General features: G+C 41.4%; 1 protein-coding gene across 2 annotated transcripts in view; it reads left to right on the forward strand.

Moving 5' to 3' along the window:
- LOC147734871 (C-type lectin lectoxin-Enh4-like) overlaps positions 1-21,995 on the forward strand; it is a 129,056-nt gene that overhangs the window by 58,968 nt on the left and 48,093 nt on the right. For both annotated transcript variants that reach the window (XM_086953657.1, XM_086953656.1), the window contains exons 4-5: positions 18,768-18,899; positions 20,518-20,635. In XM_086953657.1, the coding sequence (XP_086809783.1) occupies positions 18,768-18,899; positions 20,518-20,635 (250 nt within the window). The remainder of the gene's footprint in view (positions 1-18,767; positions 18,900-20,517; positions 20,636-21,995) is intronic.

The raw sequence follows: 21,995 nt of genomic DNA on the forward strand, positions 1-21,995 counted from the left end.
GAAAATTAACAGAACAAGGGAACCTGAGGCAGCCGTTAGTCTCAGAGGTTTTTTTTCCTGCTACTGTTACTGTTGCTAGTTCCCAAGCGCTGGGTACTAATGTGGCCATAACTCAAATAGAAAGGACACAAGCTGGGAGACTAGAAGATGAAGGTGAAGGTGAAGGTGAACCGGATTTTGTGCCCGAACGTGATTTTGACCCTAAGCACAGCGCCCCTGCGAAAGTGACAGATAATACTCTCCCGGTATCATGTGCTTTGATAAGTATAGAAAACGTGACTATTTTGAATGAAAAAGCGCATAAAAACACTGAATTGCCTCAAGGAAGCTTACCTCAGGAGAGGGAAGAGAACTTTTTGGAGAAGGACATAAGAGGGTGTGATAAAGAGGGCAGCGTGGTTACTGTCACTGTTACTAATGAGGCCTTTGGCAATGCGAGGGATAATAGACCCATATACAGTGCTGAGGAGAATGTTGGAGAGGGTGCTTTACCTCCTAGAGCGGATGCAGTCAACATACTGACTTTAACAGAGGCACTAACTGAGGCGATAAGAGAGGGGGAAAGCAGCCTTAACACTCATAAGCTGTCTGCTATTAACTTACCTATAATAGGGAAAATTGGCCAAGAGGGTAGTAGAAGCATGCATTCAGATGGAGGGGGGGTTGGAAAAGGAAGTGGTAACGGAAATGACGACGGTAATGGTAATGGCAATGATAATGGTGATATTGGTGTCAATAACATGAAGGATATAATTGTCAATGACCCTAAGGCAGCAAAAACCATAACTGGTTCTCCTAGCGATGAATGTTTTTTTTCTGTCAATGAGGGTGAAGAGGAAGGAGAAGGGGAAGAGGGGGCGGTTGGGGGAGAGGAGTCGGATCCCTTTATTGCAGAGTCGGGAAGCGATTTGACATTGTCTGGGTTGGAAACGGGGACCACTACTACATCAGGTTCTGTACAAGATATAGCTCTAAAACGTAAACCAAAAGTCCTGACCAAAAAAAGGAGAAGAGCGAAAGGGTCTATAAGCCCAGCTGCTAATAGCGTTGCAAAAAGGCTAGACTGGGATTACGCAGCCACCTCTCAGATGTATAAAGAGGGCACTGGTGGCATAGATGAAACTATAGACCTTTCACGGAGGACTGAGGAGGGGGTTAGGCAAGGGCAATTTGACACCCAGACCCAGATCCATACCCAGGCTCATAATCAATCACATTCCCAAGGCCAAGATTCATCTAAGGGGCTTGAAACGATTTTTTCAATGCTCAAACAAATTCAGACCGAGGCGAGGGTAGAGAGTCAGAGAGCCAGGCAGGAAAGTAAAAAAAACACAAAGCTCCCTTCGGGAAGTAAGTAAGGCATGTACAGAATTGGCAGGGAGACTTACGGAAGTTGAGGAAAGAACAGGGAATTTGGAAGATGAAATGAAAGGCTGGAAAGAATTTAGAAAAGATCAAGAAAGTACTAATAGCGATGTATTATGGAAGCTTGAAGAGTTTGAGAACAGGCAGAGGAGAAATAACGTAAGACTCTTAGGTATTCCGGAAGGAAGAGAAGGAAAAGACATTAGAACCTACACAATAGAGCTTCTTAAGGGGGCACTGCCAGATATAAAAGGCTGGGACTGGGAGTCAGAAATCCAACGTGTTCACAGATTCCCATTTGTACAGAGGAAGGGGGCTGGCTCAAATAAACCCAGAGCAATTCTAATATATGTGGGCAATTATCTGCTGAGGGAAGAGATAATGGGGAAAGCAAGGCCACAGACAAAATGTAGATACCAAGAGGTAGAATTTTTTGCCAGACCAGACTTTTGTCACACGACGGTAGAGCGTAGATGGAGATTGCGAGAATTAATAACTCCGTTCCAGAGAATTGGCTGTGAGGCATATCTACTGTACCCTAGTAGATTGAAGGTGGTAAGAGATGGCCAATTTAAAATTTTCCATTCAGAAATTAGGGCAGCTGAATTTTTGGAGTGGTTGAAAGAAAAGAACTCGCACACTCATTCACAATCCCAATCACATGCTGATAGTGAACTGGTGGTAGACCTTTTGGCAAAAAGACAGTAGGATCTAGGGTATAGTCCTGAGAAGTAGAAACAGTGACAGAATAGTTTTAGTACTTTGATGTATATAGTATGTAGAAAGATAGTAAAAAAAACTACACATTTGGTTTTTTTCTTTTTCTGCCAATGGACAGTAGATAATGAGGGCGGGGGGGGCAGGGGGGCGCGGGATCCAAGCAGACACAGCTGTCACACATAGGTCCTTTGGACCTATTTGCCCGTAGGGGGGGTGGGACAGTCAGGGTGGGGGCTAGGGGTGGGGGGCACAGGGGGGGCAAGGAACACAAAGGAAGTTGGGAATATAGTACACAAGAGACACTATGGAATAAAAAGATTAATAAAATGGAAGAAAAATTTGTGAGTTATAAAGTGGTGGCAACAAACTGCGTTAACTTTTTTTTTTTGCTTAAAATGATTAAATCTATGGCTATATTTGTTAAAAACCCAGGATGAGTACTCGTATTATGACATGGAATGTATGTGGTCTCAATGACAGGGTAAAACGGCAGAAGGTAGCAGCCCTGATTAAACAATTAAGATTGGACTTCTTAATATTACAGGAAACACATATACAGGTATCTGAAATTAGGCTTTTAGATCAGTTAGGGCTAACGGTTATAGCACACTCTAGGCAGGGCACTAGGAACAGGGGGGTTGCTGTGATGGCAAAGCAAAGAAATATATGTACTAGAAAAAAATGGGAGGATGTATGGGGTAGATGGGCTTTAGTAGAGTGTATGGTCGGAGAAATATGGGTCACCCTTGGGTCTATTTATGGGTCTACAGGAGATGACCCGGAGATTTTTGAGGAAATTGACATTGAGCTGGCAACTTGGGCACCCTTCATATTGATAGGGGGAGATTTCAACATCAATGGAGCAGGAGGTTTGGGGTTGGGGCTAGGACCCCCAGTTAAATACAAAGGGAGGAAGAGAAGAGTTTTTAAAGCAGTCTGTAATCTAGCTAGGAATAACGGATTATTAGATGTATGGGATACTCTGAACCCGGGACAAAATGGGTACACATATTATTCATCACCTCATAGGATAAGCGTTAGATTGGATTATTTCTTAATTAGTACTCAACGCATGGATGGGGCAGAGATTGAAAGAATACCAAGGCTTTTTTCAGATCACAACCCTCTCATTGTCACCTTGAAAGGTATGAAAACGATAAGGAAGGTTACCGAGTGGACATTCGAAAGGGCAGTGCTCGTGGAGGATGCATATATCCGGCATATGAAGAGATGGATAGTTGAGTTCTTGAATATAAATAGACAAACAGCATCGGTTGGGATAGTCTGGGATTGTTTTAAGGCCGGAGTACGGGGTGAGACTATTAGTTTCGGCGCTAGAAAAAGGAAAGAGGAAAAGGAAAGATCTGAGCAGATAAAGAGGGAGCTGTTGTCGGCAGAGGAGGAATTAACTAATAGGACAGAGCTAACTCATAATCGAGACCCATTAGACCCCCCATATATGAAACTTGTAAAATTAAGAACGGCAGCAGAAGAGTACATAGCAGAAAGGGCTGCGAAACAATATACAGCGAATAGAGAGAATTGTTATGAGTTGAATGAAAGGGTTGGTAAAATGTTAGCAGCCAGAACTAGACAGAAGGCATCTCTCGGTGAGATAAAAGCAATAAAGGATATCTCAGGGATGATGGTAACCAATGTACAAGAAATAAGGGAAGTCTTCAGAAGCTTCTATATGAAGCTCTACTCTGAGAGTCAAATAAAAGATCATGAAGACATAATGGAGTATTTGAATGAATATGAGGGGGGACAGCTGGATGAAACAGAGAAACAGAGGATAGATACTGTTTTGGAATTAGAGGAAGTAGAAGCAGCTATGAAGAGTTTACCAGCAGGGAAGGCTGCTGGCCCAGATAAAATTCCGTTAGAATTTTACAAAGTTTTTTGGGAGGAGTTGGCAGGAGATATTCTGTATATTTTTAAACAAGCACAGAAGGGATGCTCAATACCGAACACTTGGTCTGAGGCTGAAATAGTGGTTATCCTCAAAAAAGGTAAGATACCGACTGATCCAGGGTCATACAGACCAATTACCCTTATGAATACAGATACGAAGATTTATTCTAAGGTATTGGCAATTAGATTTGCCAGTGTAATAACACCGTTAGTTACTACTAATCAGCACGGCTTTATTCCAGGACGGGGGACCACGCATCATGTAAGGAAATTAATTACCCTTATGGACATGACGGAGGCTAATGGGGATCCATTTGCGGCATTAATATTGGATGCTGAAAAAGCTTTCGACCGTGTGTCATGGGTATACCTATGGAGTGTGTTGGAAAAAGTGGGATTTGGCACCGGCTTCTTGACAGCGATAAAGACACTATACAGAGACCCGAGCGCTGCAATTAGAATTAACGCGGGGTTAACGGACAAAGTAAAAATTGAGAGGGGCACAAGGCAGGGGTGTCCATGCTCTCCTTTGCTGTTTGCTATATATTTAGACCCGTTAATTAGAAAACTGGAGTTAAATAGACATATTCCCCCAATTGTCACACTCAGGGGGGAGTGTAAGATTTTGGCATACGCTGATGACGTGGCGGTTATAACATCATCACCCACAGAGGCTATAAGATATGTGGAAGAAGAGGCAAAAGAATTTGGGAAAGTGTCTGGGTATTCCTTGAACACTGGAAAAACACAAATTATAAAAAACAGCAAGGCATCATGCCAGGACTCTAGGGTGGTATTGACAGGAACATATTTAGGAATAATTATAGCCTCAGCATTAGAAAAAATAGTAGAATTAAATATTAACCCTATCATACAGAAAGTAGGTGGTGAGCTGGATAGATTGAACAATCTCCATCTTACATTGGTTGGAAGAGTAAATATTATAAAAATGTTAATTATGCCAACATTTTTATACCTTTTTCGAACAATTCCCCTATGGTTTGACAATGTCTGGTTTAAAAAGATTGAGAACATGATTAACAAGTTCATATGGTCCAAAGGTAAGACTAGGAGGGCGGCGAGATTTCTGGCACTTCCACGCGAAAGAGGAGGTTGGGCACTACCAGACATCAAGCTTTATTATTGGGCCGCTGCTCTACAGTATATGATAGGATTAATAGGTGGAGCCGAAGCAGAAGGAGAGGATCATCTGGGGTCTTTAGCAATATACGGGATTCTGATGGGTGAAGAAACTAAGAATATTTTTTTGAAAAATTTTGACACGTTATACTTTAAAAGAACACGCTTTAAGACGATGGTGGGAGCTCACAAGCAATGGAAGGCATTTATGAAAAAATTTGGTTTGGGTAAATTCAATAGGTATACAAGGATATACGATAATAGGGTTTTTCCGCAAGATATTTTTTCCGATTTAACATATAGAGAGTAGTTTCGAAATGGAGTAATAAAATTGGGGGATATTATGGGGACACAAGGGATGAAACAATTTGGAATAATACAGAAAAAATTTAATTTGCCAAGAAGCCATTTTTTTAAATACTTACAAGTAAGAAGTTTCCTACAAAATAAAAGAGGGGGGACGAGAGGATTTGAAAAAAATAATATATTAGAAATAATAGAGAGCGGAGTAGATTGCACTATTAAAAGGTTTTACGCAGAGTTAAACGAGCACAGAACAGACGATATGGTTAAATGGGGGGAAAGTTGGTCAGTGAAGTTGGGTATAGAACAAGATTGCTTTAAAGAGTCATTAGACTTAGGGATAAATATTTTGTGCTCTGCATCACTACAGGCACAACAATACAAGACCTTGTATTGGCTTTACTATACCCCAGCTAAACTAGCGCAATGGGGAGCGACAAATGGTATACACTGCCCCAGGTGTATGAGTGCAAATGCGGATGCTATCCATATGTTTGCGATATGTCCAAATTTAGCAATACTACTTAAAGAAATAGAATTGTTTCTACAGAGGGCATTAAAAATAGCTGCTAATTTAACACCCGTGACTATATTACTAGGGACAGATGGTAGTATTGAAGATGAAGCAGGGAAATATTGTATCTTTATTGCTATGGCAGTGTAAAGATTATGTATAGCATCTGCATGGTTAGATCAAACGGTACCATCATTTCAGCAATGGTTAGCCAGGTTGTTGAGTATACACAATTTAGAAAGAGCAATCTACTCAAGAAGGGGGAAAAATTCGAGGAAACTAGGTTTGAAAATTTGGGAGGCTATAACGAAATGGAAGGAAGAAGGATGATGTATATAGAAATTGTATATAAAACTGTATTTGTATATAGATTGTATATAAACTGTATATAACTGATAATATTTGGTGTAGACCTAATGCATATAAAGGATGTCAAAATTAGTATATAAGCTCTAGGATAGTGAGCTAATTTTCAATATGATTGATGATATATTTTGTTTTGAAAAGTAAGATTTAATTTACTCTATGTTGATGTTATATGAAGATGTATGGTATGTATATTCCATGGATATGTTGTATTGTTTACTTGTTCCACGCCCCCTCTGTGTCCCAGAGGGTGGTAAATATGTAAAAATCCTTTAATAAAAAGAATTTAAAAAAAAAAAAAAAAAGAACAAAAAATGTGGTGGACATCTCTTTCAGCATGCCATTGCACCATTTGGTTTCAGTGAGTTCTGTATAACTGAATGGACATTTGTTTTGTAAAAGCACACCCAATTTACTATTGGAATTGGGTGATTAGGTGATTGGATACAGCACAGGTGTCTTTCACAAGGTATAGTCTGCAAAGTCTTGTTAATAGAAACCAAATATGTCATTGCAGTATTTGATGCTCTCAGAGCAGTGAACCACAGCAGTCCAATACCTACTCAAGAATGATGGTGTCAGCAAATAAACCCATTCAACTAGTAAGCAACAATAACACTCAATTAATAATTGTCCCATCAGTATTTTTTCTTTTAAAAAGGAAAGTACTTTTATTTCCATGCACTACTAAATACAACACATTAAAATACAAACATATAATACAGGTAAGTGGAGATATCATTGGTGAAACTGTCATATAAGATTATACCCTCAGTGGGTCATGAACCAAATAGTTGATAATTCCACCCACCTTCTCTGGATGATGCATCAAAATAAAAGGGAGTGTAATTACATATAGGCCAGGCATACTGAGTTTTATGGTGTCACCACATAAGTAATACCAGTCACTTGCTATAAGGTAACATTACAGGACCATTAAAATCACTGTGGACAGTACCGGTATGCAGTAGTATTCATTATAATAGTGAACTTTGCTTTTTACAATGCGTTACATGACGTATTACATTTGTTAGACATTAGGTTTCTGGATGACAGAGTATGCACCCTGTCCAAATAGGAGCCCCAATACTAGTCAGGATAAGTCACTGCACAACCTATATTATCCTGTGCTCAACCTTGGGTGGCTTAGCCAGAGCAGTCGGGCCTAACTTAAGAGGCAATGGGTAAAGTATGTGTGCACCACTTAAAGAGTAAAACAGTGAAAACACGACAAAAAGAAGCCACAACAGCTTTGAAAAATGAAGTATGACTTTATAAATAATACAACCCCCCAAAAAAAGAAAATCAAATACGTAGAGGGTGAAATATTAATTTTCAAGGAATAAATGTCAAAGTAACGCTTTACAGGCAAATAGCGCTTGGTCGTTCTGGACCGGGAGAGAGTCAAAAGTATAGTTTTCTATACTGTCTATATCTGTCCTTTAAAAGCATTGGAGAAATGCGTTCTCCACCAACTCAACAAACACATTGATGAGTTCAACCTCCTTGACAACTTTCAATCAGGATTCAGGACAGGCTGTAGTACTGAAACAGTTATGCTCAACATCGCTGACGATATTCACAGGGCTTTAGATGAAGGTGAAACCTGTCTACTCATCCTTATTGACCTATCTGCGGCATTCGACACAGTAAATCATCCAGCTCTTCTGGAGACCTTGAGGAGATTCTCAGGAATAATTGGCACAGTACTGAAATGGTTCACCTCTTTCCTTCAGCACCACTCGTAACAAATTAAAATCAACAACTGTCTCTCAAAGCCAACAAAAGCCATATTTGGGGTCCCGCACGGCTCACTTCTCTCCCCTTTCCTCTTCAATCTCTTCATGGAGCCCCTCATAATCATCTTGAAAAATGCAGGAGTGAATTACCAGCTTTAAGAAGAGGACTCCCAAATATATTACAAAATCAAATCACCCAGCGACATCCGACGCCTCAAAGTCACTCTAACCGAGATCCATACTTGGTTCAAACCTAACCACTTAAAGCTCAACCCAGAGAATTGAATTAATTCTATTCTCTTCAAAAAGTAACCACCGTTCAATACAAGAGTGGCTCAAGAATCTGGATGCCCTAAACATTCCCCTCGTCCTATCCGACTCAGTTAAGTCTATAGAGGTCCATATCCAAAACTCTGCAAAAGATGTGCTTTTCTCACTAAAACACCTCAAGAAATTGAAACCTTTTCTTCCCCATGATGACCTCAAGACAATAGTTCAATTCTTAGTTCTCTCAAAAATCGACTACGGGAACGCCATCCTAACAGGGACTCCAAAAGCTCACCTAGCCCAGCTAAGGGCAGTGCTGAACATGGCCTCTCGACTCATATCTGGGGTAAAAAGACTTGAACATATCACACCAGCTTTCAACTCCTTCAACTGGCTTCCCATGGATGGGAGGTGTATTTACAAACTGGCCTGCATCACACACAAAACCCTTCACTCTCCGCCCCCAACTACCTAAACAACAAACTGGTAAAAGCAGGAAAATCCAGTACTCTGAGAAGCTCCAACTCACTCCTTCTTATCCCTCCGAAACGGAAAAAGAAAACCACTCAGTACAGATCATTTTCTGGCAATACTCCCAGGATGTGGAACGCTCTCCCTAGAGTCCTCGGATGCAACGCCTCCTTCTCCTGTTTCAAAAGGGACCTAATATTCCATCTCCTCAACAAATACTTTCCCTTCCAACGTCAATGAACCAAGACTTCAATATCCGAGTTATGACCGGACAGTGTAAGCTACCTTCGTTTGTTTTCTCTCCCTCCCCTGCACCTATTTTTCATGTTGTATTTTTATCTCTGTTTTGCTTCCTTCTCACCTTCCTACTTTGTAATGCAATTTTCTTCTGTCTTTACTGTGTGTATATAAAGCGCTCTGATACCCACAGTCAAGCTAGCGCTATATAAAACTTTTAAAATAAAGAAATAGTTTGACAACAAAGGAGTTAGGGAGGTAGGGCTGGATACAGGCACCCACTTAGGCCCACTGAACAAAAGTACTTTGATAATAGGTATGCGTGAACAGAGGCTGGCTGCAGGCAAGCAATGCAGCAGAGATCCCTGATGCAGCTTCGGCGATGGGACAAGGCAAGCATCTGTCCTGGATTACGGTGAGTTTGAGTGGTGATGCAGCGACTCCAGTAGTGATGGGCTGACCTCATTCTTGCGGCTGCAGATAAAACATTGATAACACTGCAACACACCCCTTGGGGCAAGTCCAAAGGTCCAGGACTGGGTTGGCACCTCTTGGCAGGGCAGACTCACCAGCAGATGAGCCCAAGGTTTGGGAAAGGAGTGCTCTAAGTATTTTGTATACCTGAGTCTCAAGCAACAGGAGCCTTTCCAGCAACCCCCCTGAGTCACGGTGGGTTCAAGTGGTCCATGCCCAGTTCTTCTCACCCAAGCAGAGAGAGAGTGGCAGCAGCAGGGCAACACAGCAAGGTAAAAGGTCAGCAACCAGCAGATCCAGCAGACCGGTAGTCCTTTAGAATCACAGTGGTTCATCTTACTGGCAGAGTAGTCACAGGGTATGAAGTGTACTACTTTGGTAGGGTCAGAGACCCATAACCTATACCCAAATGTGCCTTTGAAGTGGGGTTGACTTCAAAGAGGGCTCTATGAAGTTCACATTCTCTTTTCTTCCCAGCCTTGGCTTCAAACTATCAGTGGGGAGTTCATTCCACTACCTATTGAAATGTAAGGGTCAGTCCTTCTACCTGCCCAGGAAGAGCCATGCGACGGCAAATGTATGTTGCGGGATTCTCAGAGATACGTATCCTTACTGTGTTTGTGGCTGTCTAGAGGCAAATCAACAGAGTGTAGCTATCACCCAACCCAGAAGTGTATTCGAAGAAGGCTACATGGAACACACCGCTAGGAGCAGAGAAATGTACACTTTCTAAAATCCGCATTTCTAAAAGAGTAATATTAAATCTAACTTCTCCCGCAAAGAGGGTTTATCCTTGCAATTCTGAAGACATAAAATATAATGCAGGAAATCCTTTCTGATCTTGAATAATAGCATAAAAGTGGGTTAAGGAATTTCCAAAGTTTTCCTAGGAGAGAAGTAGACCTCACAATAGAGAAATTGAGCTGTTGATCCCTACCAGGACGTGTAAAACATGTCCTACCTTTTACTTGCACAGTCCCCTGCCCTTAGAGCTCCCTAGGGCCTCCCTTAGGATTGACATAGGTGTAAAAAAGGGTAGTTAGAGGGCTGGTAAGTAACTTTCAATGACAAGTTGAAGTGGCAGTTACTTGCACATGCAAGCTCTGCAATGGCCGGCCTGTGACATGGTCAATGGGCTACGTATTTAGTTGGCACAATCAGTGCTACAGGTCCACTAGTTACAGGTCAAGGGCACATTTAGTGCACTTTACTAGGGACTTATATGTACATTAAACATGGCAATTATAGATGATTTAATATTACCATGTTATGGGGAGACAGCACAATCACTTGAGCACTGTTTAGTACTAGTAAAGTGTGCTAAAACCAGCATAAACAAAGTCATAGAGCTAGAGGGAGGAAGGCAAAAGTTGGGGGAACACCACACTAAGGCTGTCAGGTTAACCAAACTTCTACATGTGTCTAATTTTTTTATATTACCCAGACTGCCATTGCAATCATAGAAATAAATAGAAGGCACCATTGCATTTCAGAGCCGAAGAGCAAAAGTGTCACTTTTATTGAGGTCAGGGATCTAATTGCCTGGGAGAGATAGGGTTGGTATTGTTAAAATATTGCAGGGAAGCGCAGTCCCTCACAACACAAGTACATAACATTGGTGGTGCTTGTGTCCCTCTTCTTTGTTTCCAAAACAAATGTTAAGGGTTTTTGTTACAGCAAAAGGACCCAGATTGGCCATGTACATACATAGGACTTTGCAGGATGAGCCCCCCAAAACATGTAAAACCCAAACATATGCAGAGAAAGCCCCCAGCAATCCCCTCCAAACCCAATGCAGTGTCTAAAATCTTATTTAGTTGCAGTTCTGGACCTTATCACATTCCCCTGTACATATTGGTCATTATGTCATGATTTCAGCATCTAATTGTAGTTAGGCTGTGCGTACCACCTCCAAGAACAAGGATGGATAATCTGCTCACCTCTGCCAAGTCTTCTGATGTTCCTGGGGCAACCCCCAGCTTAAAATGCTGCTATTTCCAGACCCATACGAATGTCCATCCTGCACTTCCATGACCCCAGAGACGGTGGTGCACAGGTCTTCCACTGTTAATCGATTTCCCTTTTCTTTGGCGTGAGCAGAAGAAATCATTTATGGCGTTTATAATGATTCTCACCTATTCCCTCACTGTTGTGGAGGAGATGTGCTCTTGGGACAAATGGAATGGCTCATGCAAGAACCTCACCCAAACGGGACGCCACCCCCTTCCAGAAGTGTGTCAATGCGCTGCAGCTCCACCCAGCAAGCATAAATGTGCATTCCCCAGCCTCACAATGTATGCACGTGAAAGATCCAATGAGACTCATGCGCCACAGGTCACTTTTCGTATAGTATGCTCTATGTAAATATTTGAAATGTATAAGTTTCAGGCAGAAAGATATCGCCACTCTACGAGAGGACTCCAGGGTCTCTGTCCAATCATCTTTGTCTTTGTTATCAATGTTGGCTTGCCGCATAACTCAGAGGGCAGGCAGTATACTGGAGCTGTTAGTCGCCAGGGACTGATATATTTTGGAAATGTTATCACCCGTTAGGAGCTTTCCTCTAGCAGGCTGATTTCTGGGAGGTCCGAAAGGTTGCACAGATACTGGTAGCTAGTATAACAAAGCTGCAAGTATTTGTAAAATTGGCTGTGATGCATCATTTATTCACATTAGAACTCCTGGGATGATTTAAGTATGATGAACGTCGCCCAGTGAAGAGATGCCAATATGATCCAACCTCTAGAAACCCCTCAGCTTAGCTACACGTGGGAGGCGGGTGTCCCGCCCCAGTAGCGTCTTTCGTGTCAAGTGCCCCCACCAGCCCATTTTGCGGAGGGATTGTCTCCATGCCTGCACCATTACTCTAGTCAACTGAGGGTTCTTGGGGGGACCTATATCTCTCCCACTATATAGCAGGTTTTACATGGAGGTATCGCCATCACCAACTTCTCCCTGGCATAGGCTGAGTCATCTCGGCGACTATGCCACCTGTTGTTAAGAATCTGCAAGTGGTAGGCAGCATAATATGAATGATTATCTTCAGCAAATGAACTAGGTCATGCACGTGCACCATCCATCAATTAACCAGGGCCTTAGAGAGAAGTTTGACCCTAATGTTAATGAGAGAGCTTGGGAAATATGAAGAATGAGACACTGGTGGACGCCTCAGCTTGAGGAACATGATTTTGGAGTGTCTCCTATCCGGGGGAAGTCCCATCTCCTTATTGTGGCATGGAATGTCCCCAGCAGATATTCCCCCAATTGCGTCATATAGGCTTTGTGGAATTTGCTGGGAAAACCATTATGTCCAGGTGCCGTCCCAGGCTGGAAGCCCACCAGAGCCGTGGTTAGTGTCACTTCTGTAAGCAGCTTATACAGCTGCATGCTGGCAGACAAGGACACAGATTTAAGGGGCATGCCTTCAATAAAGACTGCTATTTGATCTGTGGTCAAAACCTCTTTTTGGGCATATAGGTCTTTATAATACTCAGCGAAGTTCTGAGCCGCCTAACTGGGGGTCAACTATAGTCCACCCTTCCCGTCATGAATAACTGGCATCAAGGATACCACACAGGACATATGACATAGCTTGTGGATCATTTTGCTGGATTTATCACCCCATTGGTATATACAGCTCTGAGAGGCCTGCCAGGTGCGCTTGGCCTCATCCTGTTGGTATTTTGTTGGGTCAGACATAATTGTTGCTGGCACCATTCCACCACCCTCACCATGACCATGCTGCTCAAGGCCCAACAAATGTATTTCAAATTGAGACAGCTCCTGAGAGCTGCACCTATGCTCGCTGACACAAAAACGTATATCAACAACCCTAAGCGTGGGCTTCATGGCCTCCCACAGTACTATCTTAGAAGAAACAGTCTAAGTGTTAAGTGAAAAGTATAACATTATAGTACAATATAAATGCACCCTGTAAGACTGGTTTCTCATGTGCCAAGGAGAGAGCTGCCATCTAAAGGGAGGGTGCTGCATACCAGTAAGAATGTCAATATCAGACACGATGTATGAGGTCAGCAGGCACCACCAGGCGGTCTACGTGGGAACCATGGACCATAGAATAATATTATGTAGTCAGCATCAGTGGGATGATAGGCTCTACAAGCATCCACCCAACCCAGTGCAGCTAAAAGAGATCTCAGTCTCTCTGTGCCCCATCTATCCACCTCCGGGGACATGACATCCTTTCAATCACTTCCAATTACAGCCAGACTGTATGGGCATTCACCCCACAGGCAAAGGATGTGGTCCATAAAGTTTTGCCCAAGTGGTGGGGGGGCATAGACACTGCCAATGAACAGGCATACTCCATATTATGTACCTGCTACAAATACATATCTGCCCTGAGTGTCCACCCATGTTCTGATGGATCTAAAGGAGACCCTGCGGCGGATAAGGACAGGTGGACCTGGTGATCCCCTGACAAACTCGGAACAAAATATTTGTGTGTTCCCAAATATAGCCAAACAGGGGTCCTTGGACCCCAGGAGGTGCATCTCCTGTAGAAGGGGAATGTCAGCTTGTAATCCTTTAGCCTGTTGAAGCACTGATCCATGGTTGATCTTATCTAGGATTCCACAGACAATACATGATAATTCTCAGAGTTGCCTGGAAGGGTGTGCAGGGTCAGTATCAGCCATCGGATCTGAGGTAGAAGTAGCAGTGACAGCTTTGTGCAGAGATATGGTTAAACAGACACCAGGCAGGTGCATTTCAACATCTAATAAAACATTACAACAAACCCTCCCTTCCCTCCCCCTCCCCTATACCTCACAAACATTGAGGTAACTGTCACGGAAAAGGTCCTTGTCTGTCCCTACTGGAGACAGAGAAAAAGGGCCATCCAATGAATCGCCATATCTCACTAACAACAAAGAGTCTTCTCTAGACAACCTTAGTGAGAGTTGCTCACATTCTAGAGGCCAGGCATCTCTGGCAAACCCTGGATACCATATAATCACTCCACCTTTGGGCCAACCCTCCCACTAAGCATTCTGGGGCAATCAATTATGGTGATTTCAAGTTGTCTGTGGAAAGTGCTCCCCTGAAAGTCTCAGCTCTGTTCCTTGTTGATACAGCTGGCTGATCTCTTATTTCCAAAACCTCAAAAACAAGCCTCTCACTTTATGGTGCCAAAGGTCTGACCCCTCTGTGTTGTTACACTCAGCTTGTGCAGTTCCATCCAATTTTCAGTGTGACAAGGTACTTAAGAGATGCAGGTTTCCTCCCCACCCTTTCCATTTCTATGAGGTGTGATAAGCAGTGCTAATTCCTCTATTTTGTAGGCAGGCCTTCTCTCCCACAACTAGAGAGTAATTAATTTGGTCCTGTAGGAGGAACAAATCCCTTGAATCCGATTATGAGCTCAGCTAGGAAAATGATAAATCTTAATGTGCCATAAGATGTGCATGTGGAATGTCAGGGCTATTTTCACATTCAGGACGCATGTTAATCCCCATATTGCTAACTTCCTGGACCGTGTCTCATCTGCGACTACCTACTTGTTTGCAGATACCTGGCTGCTCAAGGTGGTAGCCTCACGTGTACACACTGACAGTTTTGCAGACGTGTGTGCTCATATATATCACTACCGTAGTTGCGCAATATCAGCCTTGTCTTAAAAAGTAAACAATGGCATTTAGCACGCTCTGTCTAATCACCATGAATTTACAGTTAGTTAAATTTAGGTAGTGATACTCACTCACAGTAAAAGTAGGTAGTAACAAGTGAAAAACCCTGGGGTGTTAAAGGAGTTGCAATAAAATACCTTCTTACATTATAGCATATGTAATAAAAATAATGTTCCTAAAATATTCACTTCAATGTGCAGAGTGAATGTGAAAAGAACAAATGAACTGAAATAGGATACACAAAAGTCCTTCTAAAGACATTTAAGCAAAAAAATAATAAGATAAAGAGCACAGCTAAAGAAAATGTTCTGCTGGAACAGTACTCAAAACATGTGTATTTCGTTACTTCAAAGGAAAATCAAGACTGTATTGAAACCAAGTATTAGCTATCAATATTGACTTATTGAGGCAAAACATTTACAAAATGAAAAATAAATGTATATCGTTCTGACAGACAATCATAAGGAAATGATCCTCTTAAGCCTTTGAAATAAAAGTGACAACTAGAACAAAAGGCAATAAAACACAGGAAAACCCTTTATTAAAAGGGATTTAACAACAGTAAAAACTAAGGCCCTCAATATGAGTGGCCAGGCAAATGGCAGGGTTTTTCCAACCCCAGGGTGTGCGCTCCAGGAAAGTCCCAAGTTAAGCTCCGAGGGTGGGGAACATCCCTCCCGTTACAATTTGAACCGTGAAGGTCCTCAGAAAAATAGAAATTTACTGGGGAAAGCTGCATTTTGTGTCCTATTCCCCGGTACTTTATTATTTTCCACAGACATCTTCCAGAGTAAGTAAAAAGAATCAGAATGTTTCAGCACATTTCATAATCCCAATGAGGCCTTGCTAGAAATTCATCCTTTTGCCCTGTTCACCCCCATTTTTTGCTAAAGGATACTGGTGACAACTGACTGAAACTTGGGCTTTGCTAACCAGGCCCAGGGTCAGCGTTATGTGTAAAAAGGTACATGTAATTGGGTACACTTACAATTGGCAATGACAGACCCTTTAATTCACTAGTAGATAATAGAGCCAGGGGGGTACAATCTACCTGTGAGGCCCCAGAATATATTGGGACATGGAGGTTTAGAGGCCCAGCAGATTTATTGCATGTTTGCACTGCTGTGTGCCTGCTGTCTTTTTAATAGCAGTCCTGCCTTTCACCATTGATATTTGCAGACCCAAATGAGTCCCTAGTATATGATAGGGCATGGAAGTTTAGAGGCCCAGAACACTTCCCACACTTTCATGTGTGCACTGCTGAGTGCCTGCTGTTATTTTAAAGTCAACCAGGATTTGCAGACTGTCTTTAAAAGTAAATTGTGTGCAAACTCGACTTTGGTGGTCAAGGCAGTTTTAAAGATAATCTACCTCATTTGTACTAGGGGAGAGGGGGCAGGCAACTGTAAACAGAGACCTTATAAAAAATGTTGTATATGTCCAGTTAAAAGAAAAACTGCCCAAGTAATTTTTCTCCCAGTGTAGATACTGAGCTCCATAGGCTAACATTGAAATATTTTAGGTTGATATAACCATTGATAGGAAAGGAAGCCAAATATAATTCAACAACTAAAAAAAGATTGGTGTTGTTAAATGCAATAACCTGGCAGGCACTGTTAAATTTACCATAGCTTGTTTAGAAGAGAAGTTATGGAACGTTCTCTTCTGTAAGCCAAAATCCAGCCTTCTATCGGTCTCTGCTGACTGGTAATCCTTAGCAGGCTTAGCCAGGCTGCTCTGATTAGGTGGATGATATGTCCTGCAGAAGGGACTGGGTAAATCAAACTAAACTCAAAGAAAGAGCAGATCAGTAAGGAATTCCAGGCGTATGACCCCACATCCTGTGCCCCTGCCAAATGGCAGGCTTAGGACAGGAAATTGCACAGGTCAGGGAAAGAAGAGCTAATAGAAATGAGCAACGCTATGGGCTGGTTTATCAAGCTTATACACCTCTTGAGATAAATCTTCCATGTTGGAATTTAGAAGTACAGTGCTTTGTGGGACAAGAACATGCCACACTTTGGAAGAACCTTTGTAGTGATGAAGGTCCACACAGGAGGTTGTAATTCATGATGTTTTATTCACGAAGAAAACAAGTAGTAAATGTCAGAACATCAAGGTATTAAGTTTTAAATTAGACCCTCACCAGGAGCTGCCTATCAGCTGCTCAGCCCATGACCAACTGTCACTTCACCTCTATGAGTCCCAACATTCAGAGACATCTTCAGACTCCAACATTCTAATGAGTCAGGGCACAGGCACTGGCTGAGCAGGGGTGGTAAAATACCTTACAATATAAATGCAGGATACTACATATATCCCTTTTCCTTCCAACTGAAATACTAAATGTGATAAAATATAATGACAGTGAACTAAGGACAGATAGCTTAGAAGGAAAAACAAAGTGACAGAGAGAACATCAAGGAAGAGAACAAGCAAAGCAGAGCGAGGAAAAAGATGGGAGAAGACAAGAAGGTAAAAGTAAGGTGTAAGTAAAAAAAATGGAAAACCCATCCTCAACAATAACGAAATACAAAGAGGAAGACAGAGAGAGGAAAGGGAGAAAATATGAAATAGACTTACGAAAGACAACCCACACGCAGACCCACTGGCCAGGCAGGCAAGCAAGGAAGGAAGAACAAGGCACAACGCAAACGGGACACCAGCCTATACACAGAGAAGAGGGAACAACTGTTCTTCTCCGGAACAAGGAAGATAAAGTATAAAATACGAACGAGGGAAGGTTTGAGACAAGGGACAACAACAAGCAATCTAGATCTAGAAATCAATGATGAAAATATGATAACATCACGAGGAAAGCTTGACATAAGTGAAAACAGAGAAGAGGAAAAGAAATTCAAAAGTGCAACTAATCCTCTCCCAATTTTCACAAAGACAATTCAATTATGAGAGTAACATTGCATTGAAAAAACAGCAATATGACTTAATGTAGAAAGACGATAACAGCCGATGGGACTTAGACCTGTGACCGTCCTCTACTCCTATGCAGATGGTTTATTAATAATCATATTATATGTATGAATAGCTGTACAAATTTTCTATTATTGGTGACAGCAACAGCAAAACTTTGAGACAATTAGCAAATAATGTTGTTCTTTAAAGCAATTATGGTAAGATTAAATGAAAACAGTATTGGTATCATCGTATCATCAATAATGTTAATAATGATGCTATTTAACAAGTCAAGAGTGATGTATGTGTGATGTAATATACAAACTCACAAGAAATGCATGATAGGGCTCAAGTTATAGTCAGTGTACTGAACTTGAACTTTCATAGTACAATTGTTTTAGGTTTAGTTCAGTAATTGTGTCTATCTATCTATCAATCTATCAATCTATCTATCTATCTATCTATCTATCTATCTATCTATCTATCTATCTATCTATCTATCTATCTATCTATCTATCTATCTATCCATATATAGATAGCTAGATAGATAGATACTTCAAATGATACATTAGTATTGTCATTTTTACTGATCTTTGTAAGTCATTGTTACATTATCTGGGGCCTGGCTCATACTCAATAAAACTAACAAGAAACAAAGTAATACAATAATAAAACATTGTTTATTTTCTATTTAAGACAGCATGCCTTGCCATCAATTCTCACCTAGCCTCTATACATTCCAATGAGGAAAATGATTTTGTGTATACTTTGATGGGTAAACCTAATAACGGGGCATCTTACTGGATCGGTGCACATGACTCATTTCAGGTGAGTGGCTGCTAGCCAGTGTCAAACATTTCTGATATATTTTCCATCTCTACTTTCTGACCTAATTTACACTTTCATGTTGTCCATGTGATGGAGTCTCCCATCAATCTATCAAGCATATTCTGTTCCTTTGCCAGTTTTATAAGCAGCAGAGGCACCAGATTTTAGTTCCTTTCTTACACAGTAGGGGTGAACTGCACAGTAAGAATGACTTACACTTTTTACAATGCCTCTTTGAACCCGCAGGGTATTAAATAATGACGGGGCATATTACCAACAACTAGCGATAACTATCGCTATGTTGGCTTAGCGGCAATATTTTTATCGCCGAGCTGCGGCGATTTTTATCGCTTAGGAACCTTGCTATTATCAAGGTTTATCTCCTAAGCGATAAAAATCGGCCGAAATGCATGAATATCGCTGAAACGTCAGCAATATTCATGCATTACCGAGCTAATGCTCTTAGCCATGTTATCCACCTAACATTGGATAACATGGCTAAGAATTGCTCAGGGACAGGTGTTAGCGTTTGGAGATAATCGCGCCTAGCGCGAATATCTCCAAAAGTTGGTAATAGGAGATAGCGATGTTAGCAACTGTTTCCAGTCGCTAACATCTTGGCACGCCCACTTTGCATGTCATTAGTGATAAATACCACTGACATGCAAAGCGGGGCCCAAGATGGTCGCTATCTCCTACTAGCTGTCGCTAACTGGTGTTAGCAACAGTTAGGCAATGGGAGATTATTTTATTTTATAAACCCCCTTGATAATATGCCCGACATCTTTTCTTTGAGCAGCCGTGCTCCGTAGAAAATAACTGAATTGGCTTGATAAGGGTATTTTGTAGGCCCAGTTGGTCTATGAAATCAGGTATGAGTTAACTAAATTAGGACATTTTAATGCGGTCCATCATTATTTCTTTGGTATTATATGTTTTGATGTGATTCCTTTGTCCTGTTAATCTTTGTGATGAGTTTACATGCTTACTGATTTTGCTGCTTTCGGATACATCCTTTAGGTTCTTGTTGGCTAGATTTGATTGAGAGCTTTTAACTTTGAACATATGAATATATATGTATAAAACTTTGGATACACTGTTTTAGCTCTAATGCATTATGTTTTCATCAATTTTAATGTGTGACTTTTTTGCGATGGAAACATTGTGAATAAAGTTTCACTGCACTTGATGCGTTTAAATGGCTCTGCTATTTTCTTTGCTGAGCATATATTGCCAACATCTGTAACTGTGTATGTACCCTTCATACAAAACAAGATGATAGATGGATTGTTTGAATTAATCTCAGCCACCGGTTATCACTCAGGCCACACCCCAACCCAGTCTTTTTCGCTTACCATGCCAACTCAGTTTGACCCACCCATAACAATCATTCTTGACCCTCCTCTAATGAGAATGGTCCAGCATGTATTGCCAGGCCAAGTCTCCCCTGAACATTAACACATGCAACCCAGCACGTGTTTCACACTCTCGGGTCCAGGCAGGTATAGCTAGGTTCCAGTAGCATTTTCTTTTCTAAGCTAATGCATTTGAACTGATACTATGTTAATCTAAGACTTGTGGTTTATTCATCACATTCATTTGTTATTATTTTTAAAAGGAAGGGAATTTCATGTTTACTGATGGATCTAAAATGAATGTTAAGCTATTTGGTGTTGGCGAGCCTAACAACTATAAAAACGATGAAGACTGTGTTGGTATTGGGACCGTCCAAAATGGTGAGTAGATTTTTATGAAACTAACTAGTCATTCTTTCATTTTTGCCTTCACAGCTACAGAAAGAGCACTACATTTGCCTAAAGTTGACCAAACAACCTCACTTATAAACCTCCCTTCTAAACTCCAAATACTTTGTAGCTGCTGAAATATCTATATGGCTATATGCTGAACATTGTATGTGTACGTGTTTGTTTGCTACCCAATGTTGGATAGTTTGACTGTTTTATAATAGAAACATTATTCCTCAAGGAATCCTTGTTTCCTTTTGTTTGCATAACGGTTAAATGCTGTTAATTGTTTAATCTGTAAACTATTCTCCTTTGGACAGTAGTTTTTGTAACAGGTCCTTAAAACTATACAATAAAATGTGGTTTGTTGCTGTGTTTCACTTAAACTTATCTGCCTTGCTCTTAAATGGTTTGCACTATGTAGCACCAAGCCTACTCAAGCACTTTTTTTAATTCTCATGAGAACACCAATTGTGGTTGTATCTTTCAAAGTGCCAAGCTGTTAGATGCTATGTCCTCCGGATGCTCTTCTAGTATCTGATTATGATCCCTGGTAGTGAAATGAGGTAAGGACCCCACCACATAGACAGGCAAATAAGCAATAAGTACTTCAAAAACAAATAATCAATTGGTAAGTGTGCTGGGGGTTACACATTGTATTGCAATGCTTGCCTGCATGTTTAAATAGAAGCAAACATGTAAGCTGAGTTACTGTTTAGATAATGTGTCATAGTGATTTTTGCTGGAAGGAAGATAGGACTTATCATTATTTGACCCACGTCCATTGCCATACATAAATAAATGTTGGTGAATAATATATTTCATGCCTATCCGGAACATCATCAAAATCAGATCAAAATGTATCTCGTCTCCTACAGTGGCAGGTAAATATTCTGGTATTAATGACCAAAACAATAATATTCAACATGAATAAAACTGCACGCCTTCTGAGTAAGCATGGGCGGAAAATCCGTTACGCTCGCGGATTTTGCGGATTTTCGGTAAATTCGCAATCCGCGAGATTCGCGAATCTCCCGCAAAATCCGCAAATCCGCGAGCAGCGGATTTTATGGCTTGCTCGCACTGTTCGCGTGAGTTCGCGGCTTCCCAGTTCAACTTCGCGCCCCGCGAATAAGCGCTAAACTGCAGAAATACGATCTTAGCAAAACTGAAACTACTTACCAGGTTCAAAAGTTCAAGCTCATCATTAGTAGCCATTTCCTGTAGTGCTTCCTGAGGGCCCCCTCCAGAGTTCAGTTGCCTACTTGCAACTATTATGTGACCCTGCTCTGACCCTCAGAATAGTTACACAAAGGTCCTGAATTACAGCTAAGGCAGACAAGCAGGAGCC

The sequence above is a fragment of the Lissotriton vulgaris genome, chromosome 1_2, assembly GCF_964263255.1.
Source record: "Lissotriton vulgaris chromosome 1_2, aLisVul1.2, whole genome shotgun sequence".
NCBI lineage: Eukaryota > Metazoa > Chordata > Amphibia > Caudata > Salamandridae > Lissotriton > Lissotriton vulgaris.